Below are 9,382 nucleotides of genomic sequence, written 5' to 3' on the forward strand. Positions count from 1 at the left end.
CCGGGCTCTGTGCTCAGAAATTGCTCCTAGCAGGCTAGGGGTGGGGGGTGGGGGGAATCATATGAAGTGACAGGAATCGAACCCGCGTCCACTTGGGCCTCAAACTCCATATTCTTGCCCGCAAAGTGGGGGTGATGGCCAGGCCGGCCTGTTGCAGCTGTCAAGTGGGTGGCAAAGGCACACACACAGGCCACGAAGTGCCCAGGGGTTTGGGGGTGGCGCTTTGCAGCATCACAGCCCCGCCCAGGCCCAGCCCAACCCCAGCCCTTTCCTCCTCCTCCTCTTCTTCCTCCTCCTCCTCCTCCCGGCCCGGGCAGGCGAGTGCTGGTCCGGCCCGGCCCGGGCCCTGCGCCATGTCCACGGGCTGGTTCCGGCGCCGCTTTCTGCCCGGGGGTCCGGTGCCATCGCCGCGCCCCGCTCGGCCGCGTGCCAGCCCCGTGCCCTACCGGCGACCCCGCTTCCTCCGCGGCTCGGGTTCGAGCCCTGGCCCCGCCGCTGACGCCACCCGCCGCCCGGGCAACCGGCCTGTGCACAGCCCAGCGCGAGGGCGCACGCTGCCCTGGAACGCCGGTTATGCCGAGTGAGTGAGTGAGTGAGTGAGTGAGTGAGTGAGTGAGTGAGTGAGTGAGTGAGTGAGTGAGTGAGTGAGTGGCCACCCCGGGCCCTGGGCTGTGCTGCTCCCCAAACCCCTCCAAGCTTTGGGGGCCACTAGACTGCTCAGGACCCTCCTTTCTGGGGGTTGTTTTGGGGACACACCCAGGGTTTGCTCCTGGCTCTGAGCTGAGGAAGCACTTACTTTATCTAGTTAGGTTTTGGGGCCACTGCAGGGGTTCTCAGAGGTGACTCCTGGCTCTGCACTCAGAAATCACACCTGGCAGGCTCAGGGGACCAAATGGGATGCTGGGGATCGAGCCACCATCTCTCTCCTGGGTTGGCAGTGTGCAAGGCAAATGTCCTCCCCGCTGTGCTATCGCTCCAGCCCCCCAGGAAGCACTTTTGTCAGTGTTTGGGGGTACTTCATAGGGTGCCACAGTTGAGGGTAGAGGGGATTTGAACCTAGGTCGGCCACTTGCGATGTAAAGAGATGTACCCCCCTGTATTGTCACTCAGGAGCTAGTTGCCCTCAGTAACATCCCACCCTTCTCCTTCCCTTAGCCTTTTCTTACTGTTTCCAACATCTTTCCATAGGGCACTGGGTTGCAGGTGCCTCTCGGTGTCTTTTATTTATTTATTTATTTATTTATTTATTTTTGGTTTTGGAGTAACACCCAGCAGCTCTCAGGGGTTACTCTTGGCTCTGTGCTCAGAAATCGCTCCTGGGGCCAGAGAGATAGCATGGAGGTAAGGCATTTGCCTTGCATACAGAAGGACGGTTTTTTTGAATCCCGGCATCCCATAGGGTCCCCCGAGCCTGCCAGGAGTGATTTCTGAGCGTAGAGCCAGGAGTAGTCCATGAGTACTGTCGGGTGTGACCCAAAAACCAAAAAAAAAAAAAAAAAAAAAAAAAGAAATCGCTCCTGGCTCAAGGGATCTTATGAGACACTGGGAATCAAACTAGGTCCATCCTGCATTAGCTGCGTGCAAGGCAAACTCCCTTCCACTGTGCTATCGCCCCGGTCCCCTCCCAGTGTCTTCTAGGAGGTGTCAGGGATGACGTGGGGAACCCAGACCTCCTTTCTCTCTCCTCAGGATCATCAATGCAGAGAAATCCGAATTCAACGAGGACCAGGCCTCCTGCGGGAAGCTGTGCGTACAGAGATGCGAATTTGGGACAGAAGGGGACCAGGAGTGGCTGACCCTGTGCCCACAGGAGGTGAGTGTCGCCAGGACCGAGCTCGATGCTGGAGCCAAGCTAGAAGGTCTCGCCTTCTGCCCCCGCTCCATGCAGGGAAAGCTGGGCAGAGCCTGATGTTCTGTTTTTCCTTCCGATCCAGTTCCTCAGCGGCTATTACTGGGCCCTGTTTGATGGGCATGGAGGTCCAGCCGCAGCCATTATGGCTGCCAACACCCTGCACTCCTGTCTGCGGCGGCAGCTGGAAGCCGTAATAGAAGGTGTGATTGCTGCTCACCCCCCCATGCACCTCAGTGGCCGCTGCGTCTGCCCCAGTGACCCCCAGTTTGTGGAGGAAAAGGGGATTAGGGCAGAAGACGTGGTGATCGGGGCTCTGGAGAGTGCCTTCCAGGAGTGTGTGAGTGTGGCTTTCAGCTGGGGCAGAGGGGAAGGGTATGCCCAGGGACCAGAGAGAGTTCTAGGAGATGGGGTGTCCCTGTACACAGTGGTGATCTCTCTGGATCTGTGATCTGAGAGAGGGGACAAGATTTAATGTGATACTACCAGCCTTTACAGTACTAACAATACCACTAATAATAGTAATACCAGTACTAATGTCCCCACAACATCACCATTTACTTAGCACTTCTGTTTTCCAGGATCCAATGAGCTAGGATTCTCCTCACTTCCTCACTGTTTTGGGGAGAACTTCCCTTCCTCACAAGAAATACTATGTAGGGTGGAGCAATAGTACAGCGATAGGGTGTTTGCCTTACACGCAGCAGATCCAGGACAGGATCCCTAGCATCCCTAGCATCCCATATGATCCCCCAAGTCTGCCAGGAGCGATTTCTGAGCGCAGAGCCAGGAATAACCCCTGAGCACTTCGAGGTGTGGCCTCAAAACAAAAATACCGATGTAGATCTCCTGACCACAGGGTCATACTAGACTTGGACTAAACCAGGACTTCCAGGTTTGCCGGTGGCCAGTGGACTGTAGGTGGGGATGGAGGCATAGTGAGAGGGTAACAGAAAGTAGGAGCTCAATCAGCCTCGGTTTACCCCAGGATGAGGTGATCGGGCGGGAACTGGAAGCCTCGGGCCAGACGGGCGGCTGCACAGCCCTGGTGGCTGTGTTCCTGGAGGGAAAGCTCTACGTGGCCAATGCTGGCGATAGCAGGTGAGTGAACCCTGTTAGAAGAGAGTTGGGTGGGGTGAGGGTGGGCAGTGCTGGCAGGCAGGCAGGCACCAGAGGCAGTGGAAACAGTGCAGGACTGACTGGCTGAGTCAGTGTTTGAAGTCTAAATGTAGACATCAGGGGCTGGAGTGAAAACATAGTGATAGGTTGTTTGCTTTGCACATGGCCAACCCTTGACGAACCAAGGTTTGATCCCCGGATTCCCAGATGGTCCCCCGAGCCTGCCAGGAGTGATTTCTGAGTGCAGGTCCAGGAGTAACCCCTGAGCACCACCGGGTGTGACACAAAAAACAAAAACAAAAAAAAAAGATGTAGACATTAAATACCAGGAAGGGCTGAGCTGGGGAGGCCCATGACTGCTAGCCTGAAGCAGCTACAGGAAGCTTTGGACTTAAGATGGGCTTGGGCAAAGCTCATTCTTCATGTTTGGAGGGGCTGCCAATTAAAGACCAAGAGTCCAAGAGTGAGAGTGGAGGCTTCCTGACAGACCTCTCCTTCCCCACTAACTTCATCCAGGGCCATCTTGGTTCGGAGAGATGAAGTACGACCCCTGAGCTCAGAGTTTACCCCTGAGACTGAACGACAGCGAATCCAGCAGCTGGTAGGCACTCCGGGCAGAGGAATGATATGGAACTCCAACTCCTGGCTTCTCGAGCTACCAGAGGGTGCCTGAGCTGAGTAGAATCTCTCCATACCAGGCCTTTATGTACCCCGAACTTCTGGCTGGCGAGTTCACTAGACTTGAGTTTCCTCGGAGGCTGAAGGCAGATGACTTAGGGCAGAAGGTTTTGTTCCGGGATCACCACATGAGTGGTTGGTGAGCATGGTGGGGTGTGTGTGGGGTGAAGTGTGGCATTCCAGTGTGTATATGGCAGGGAGAACCCCAAGATCCAGCCCAACTGTGTGGGCAGTGCGGGCAGTCTGTCAGGGGAGTGTTCCTATATCGGGAAATAGAGCCTGAGTTAATGTGGAATCTGCTCCTGGCAGGAGCTACAAGTGCGTGGAGAAGTCGGATCTCAAGTACCCACTGATCCAAGGACAGGGTAGGCAGGTCAGTAAATGGCTCCTCCAAGAATCCCCTCACCCTTGTCCCTTGGGAGAGGTGGGAATCCCTTTGTTTCCTTGTTGGGGGTCTGGTGAGGCCCAGAATTTTCTCCAAGACCAAAGGATGATTGATTCTTCCTTAGCCCCAGGGCACCCAAGTTCACAGCCCACCTAAGTTCCTTTTGCTTATGCATTTACTGGAGCAGTTAACGGTCACCTCATACCTCTTTGTCCCCAGTCTCGGTTACTGGGAACACTGGCCGTCTCCCGAGGCCTGGGAGACCATCAGCTCCGAGTCTTGGACACGAACATTCAACTCAAGCCCTTCTTGCTCTCTGTCCCACAGGTAAGAGGGTCTGAGCTTACTCGGCTTCTTCTGCCCAGAAGGGCAATGAGACTGATGGGATCACTGAGGGCCTCAGTTTTGATTTGCAGGTGACTGTGCTGGATGTGGACAAGCTGAAGCTGCAGGAGGAGGATGTGGTCGTCATGGCAACCGATGGACTTTGGGATGTCCTGTCCAATGAGCAAGTGGCACAGTTGGTGAGGGGCTTCCTCCCTGGCAACCAGGAGGATCCACATAGGTACTTTGCTCCCAGGAACTTGCCTGGGCCTATGCTGGCGTACAAAAAACACCAAGTAGTAGTTAGGGCGGAGAAGATGGGATTTAGTTTGGCTCAGGGCAGGTGGCCAGAATCTGGGTGGGCTCAAGACTTCTTGGAGTGATCCAAAGTTTCTGGATTTGGACTCCAGTGGTCCAAAAACGGCCCTTCCAGGCCACTGTGGCTCATCTGATGTCATAGATTGCATTGCTTATTCCCTTAGATGCTCAACCCTATGCATTAAGTTCTTAACAGCTGGTCATGCCTCTGCAATGTCCCCTAAGTGCATCTGAGGGGTATCTATCTCAACAGGTTCTCAGAGCTGGCCCAACTGCTGATACATAGCACACAGGGGAAGGACGACGGTTCCACAGGGGAAGGGCAAGTGTCCTACGATGACGTCTCTGTGTTTGTGATTCCCTTGCACAGCCAGGGCCATGGGATTCATGGCCAATGAAGATTCAAATGCTTCCCAGTGGCACCCCAAAGCCAGGTGCAGTGTGTAGGCATTCCTCTACCTCACCAACAGAAGGACCACCCCCACTGCTGGCCCTATCCCAAACAGTATAGGGTTCTTATGTTACAACCCACTGCCAAACCATTCCTGGAACCTATGAGCAGGAAGAGAGAGAGAGCCCAGTTCCCAGCTCCTACCTTCAGTGGGCAGGGAGAGTGATAATGCCAAGGATGAAATCATCCTGATTCTAAGGCAGCTCAGGAGCCTCAACAGTCCCCAGGGCTAAGAATATTGACTAAAGAGAGGTGCAAGTATTTGAAAGTCTACAGTGAATTATCAGGCCTGGAAGTCATACAAAGTGCCTTAGAAAGCTGTGGGAGCTTCCCGCCTGCTGAGACCACCACCAGCTGATCTGGACCAGCTTCTGCTCCACTCCCTCCACCTCCAGAAGAGAGAATCACTGTGAGGCTCAAGTGGCAGAAAACAAAATGGGGCAGGAAGAATGGACAGAATGGGGGTTCCAGTTGTTGCTTCATGGTCTTTGCCCTGCTTTAGGGTGATACCCAAATTTTGTTTTATTTTTGGGCCACACTCCTGGCTCTGTGCTCAGAAATCACTCCTGGCAGGCTCTGGGGACCATATGGGATGCCGGAGATCGTGTGCAAAGCAAACACCTTACCCACTGTGCTATCACTCTGGTCCCCAAACTATACCTTTGTTTTGCTTCCTCAACATCTCCCTATTAAATGTCTCCCTATTAAATGTCTGTGTGCAGAAGAGCCCTTGTGAACTGTCTCTTGAGGGAGTGGGGTGAAGGCCACACCCAGCAGGGCTCTAGGCTTCTTCCTGGCTCTGGACAGGCGGGCTTAGGGGAGTCTCTAGGTTGTATGAATCAAACCTGGGTCGGCTGTGCGCAAGGCTTGCACCCTATCTGCTGAACCTCACCAAGTTCTGTGAATCTTGAATTGCTTTAGTTTACTGTCACAATACACTGGTTTGGTTGGGGTCCACACTGTGTTCAGGGGTTATTCCTGCTCTGTGCTCAGGAGCAAGCAACCCTGATAGGAGACCCTATGTTGTACCAGGATTCAGCTAAGGTCAGTCAGTGGGATGCAAGATAACATGCCTTTTCCCCATAGTATCCCTTTGGTCCCTATAATTCTTTTTGTCCTTATCTTCCAAGATCAGTAGGCAAGCTCACAGTACTATTTTCTCTGTGGCCTAAGTTCCCAGCATGGGATGAGCTCCAGTAAGATCCTTTGTTCAGGGAACAAAGTGGAGGTTCCCACCACATAAGCTGTGGATACCAGAAGGGCTGACTTAATTTAGTTTGTTTTGGGAAGTGGAAGGGTTCAATCCCAGCAGTGATCAGACTGAGGCCAGGGATCAACCTGGCTCACATACACTGAACTCACTGAACCCATTTCTATTAGAGTCAGGAGTCTCAAACTCGCGGCCCAAAAATGGCCCTCCGTACATTTTGTGGCCCTGTTCTAGAGGAGTCTTTTTTTGTTTTGTTTTAGTTGTTTGGGTCACACACACACACCCCCAATGTTCAAAGCTTACTACTGACTTTGCACTCAAGAATCACCCCAACTTTGCCTCCTGCGGCCCCCAGGTAAATTGAGTTTGAGACCCCTGGTTAGACCATAGACCAAGCTGGAAATAAATCAGTTAGTGCTTTTATCTACTATTTAAGTCTGCTCAGAGAGCTGTTTTTGTTTTTGTTTTTAATTTCGAACTATTATGATGGTGTTGGCGGGTAGGGAGGCTCGGGATGCTGGGGTCAGCCACATGCAAGGACTGTGTTCCACTGTCACGGCCCTGCCCACTTAAGTTTTTATAGGGGTCACTCCTGGTGATGTTGCCTGCCTGATAGTGTGGTCTTGACAGTGCTTGAGCTTCATAGTGGTAGATCACCAGAGTTATCCCCAGAGGAGGTTGGGCTAAGCTCCCAAGTGGTTATGATTGAACTCAGCTCAAACATGCAAAGCGAATGATAAGCCACACCAAGCATATTCCTGCCCCTCCAACCTATTTTAGATTCCCATTTGCTATATTCACAAGGGAAGAGAGGGAAACTAAAAAACGTACTTTTATGATTTTTGGACCACATTCAGTGATGTTCCAAGTGTCACTCCTGGCTTTGCAATCTGGAACCACTCCTAGCGGTGCTTGAGACGCAATATGCAGTGCTAGGGTAGGGACTGAAGGCAAGCACCCTAGCCTGCTGCCCTCCCCAGCCCCTAAAATTTCTTACTTTAGAATCATAATCCTGTCAGCAATTGTGGCTCTTCATAGGTAGATTCTAACAAACTGGCCCAGGGGGCTGGGCAGCTTCTCAATGCAGGTGCCTTGTAGCCTACAGGCGCTTTACTTCCTCTTTTCTCCTCCCCTCAGTGAAGTGTGGGCACATTTTGTGCAGCAGCATTCTGTGCCTGTCTTCACACTCCCCCAGCAACTGCTAAACCAGCTTGCCACCATAGAACACATGCTTTACTTCTGATCCGGCCCATTGTTTGTTCCTCATACACGTCAGAGGACTGGGAGTGGGCACAGTGGGTCTGTTAACTGCAAGCAAACCGTAATAGGAGCTGCATAGCAGGGATATGGGCTGACATGTTCCAGCAAATCTGAGCCAATGTTGCAGCAGGAGCTCCTACCATGTGGTGAGGTGAAGTGATTTCTTCTCTCCCCTAGCAGTCTGTCAGAAGAGCAGATGAATAGGATGAATAGCTTGCTACTCATGAGCTGGGTTTTCCCATTTACTGTGCAGAGAAAAGAGAGCCCTTGGCAAATCTCCAACAAGTGGAGCAAAATGGTAGAAACAAGCTGAAGAGACAACTCAAAGAGCTGTTGTATGAAGGAAACCCATCTTTTTTTGTTTTGTTTTGGGGCCATATCTGGAAATGCTCAGAAGATCCTGGTTCTGCACTCACGGCATTCCTGGTGGGTTCGGGGGACCACCTGGGATGCCGAGATTGGAGCCAAGTTAGCCAAATATAAGGCAAAGTACCTTATCAGCTACACTATGGTTCTGGCCCTAGGAAGTCCAGGTTTGGTACCTGTATACCACAAGCAAACAACCCCCAAAACAATGTCAGGTACTGCCCAATTAAAATAAAAAAAACAATCTGCATCTCTAAATGGCCACGCCTTCTTCAAATCTGGTGCAAGTCTCAAAGAAGAGGCACCATTATCTTTGCCCAGCTACCTGGGGCAATAAACCTTATTCTGCTATAGGCTACTGATCTGATCAAGGGTAGAAGTACCAAGGATTAAAGTACTGAAGTACTGATTAAAGATTTGAAGTCCAGTCACTCATTTCTGGCCCTATGAATGCTTATTAGAACCCACAGTTGAGTCCAGAGCTGTCAGCTGAGAGCTGGATTCAGGTTTCCTTCCACCCACCAGCCCAGTCCTGACTAAGACCAGAGGCTGTGCATCGGAACCCAACAGTCTACTACCCCTCAACATTACAGCCGGCACCAGGGAGAGTGAGGAGGACTAAAAGGAGACGATTCTATCCCTTCCTTCAATTTCAAGAACCAAGGAAACAAAGCTATATAAACTCAATGGAAGAGGTGATAGCCTAAAAATTAAGATTGGCAACATGGAAAAAATGTTTATATGTTAAGTACAAAAAGGACAAAATAGTATATACAGAATAACAACTATGTAAACAGCAAAAATCTATGCACAGAAAGGTCTAGATACATTTAACAACAAAAGATTAACAGTGGTAGAAGCATTTGAATAGCAAATCAATTATTCTTAAAACCTCTAAAATTTCCTTATAATTACAGTCAGAAGTTCATTTTGTTTTGAATACTCAACTGGCTGGTGGTTGAGTGATCATGTCACGGTCACAGACCCATCAGTGGCTTTGTCCTGACTAGAGGGAGGCAAGCAGCCCATTCTCGATGAGGAAAGGTTGAGCACCCCTGGCTCCCCACCAGTCTCCTGCAGCCTCTCTTCTCACTTAATTGTACCTTAGTTACATCACATCATTTTTGGTCACTTCTAGTTTCTCTCTTACGGAAAGCGACTTCCAGCTCAGGAGTCAGCTATGCATGCAGCCACAGGGCCCACAAATAAAACCGAGGCAGCATGTATTTTCTGAGGACATAGCCTCAGCTTTGAACATATAGGAAAATCCAATTAAATCATTTTTGTTAACAGGCAAGTCATGATTGGTGGCTGATCTGGTTGCAGGTAAGTTACTAAGCATCCTTTCTGTTAGCCCACTGTTTCTAAGCATTCTCTCTTAAGTTTTAAGCTCCTTTCAGGAACTTGACATATTTTAAGCCA

At 51.1% G+C, this 9,382-nt stretch overlaps 1 protein-coding gene across 2 annotated transcripts; it reads left to right on the forward strand.

The window, feature by feature from the left end:
- Positions 1–330: 330 nt before the first annotated feature.
- PPM1M (protein phosphatase, Mg2+/Mn2+ dependent 1M) lies at positions 331–5,731 on the forward strand. Of its 2 annotated transcripts, none has more exons than XM_049776689.1 (10): positions 331–580; positions 1,690–1,813; positions 1,935–2,189; positions 2,838–2,950; positions 3,485–3,569; positions 3,667–3,785; positions 3,956–4,019; positions 4,251–4,358; positions 4,448–4,596; positions 4,927–5,726. In XM_049776689.1, exons 1-10 carry the CDS (start codon positions 354–356, stop codon positions 5,069–5,071), a joined length of 1,389 nt encoding a protein of 462 aa, XP_049632646.1. In that variant the 5' UTR covers positions 331–353; the 3' UTR covers positions 5,072–5,726. The 2 variants fall into 2 exon arrangements, with proteins under 2 accessions (XP_049632646.1, XP_049632648.1); XM_049776691.1 differs by having other exon boundaries at positions 505–584; positions 4,927–5,731.
- Positions 5,732–9,382: the final 3,651 nt, after the last annotated feature.

The sequence above is a fragment of the Suncus etruscus genome, chromosome 7, assembly GCF_024139225.1.
Source record: "Suncus etruscus isolate mSunEtr1 chromosome 7, mSunEtr1.pri.cur, whole genome shotgun sequence".
NCBI classification, from domain to species: domain Eukaryota; kingdom Metazoa; phylum Chordata; class Mammalia; order Eulipotyphla; family Soricidae; genus Suncus; species Suncus etruscus.

Excerpts from the sequence above, each read along its gene's own strand:
- PPM1M (XM_049776689.1), top strand. The coding sequence starts at position 354 with ATGTCCACGGGCTGGTTCCGGCGCCGCTTTCTGCCCGGGGGTCCGGTG. Across the intron at positions 4,020-4,250 it reads TCCAAGGACAGGGTAGGCAG|TCTCGGTTACTGGGAACACT; the intron begins GTCAGTAAATGG and ends CTTTGTCCCCAG. Across the intron at positions 4,359-4,447 it reads TCTTGCTCTCTGTCCCACAG|GTGACTGTGCTGGATGTGGA; the intron begins GTAAGAGGGTCT and ends TTTGATTTGCAG.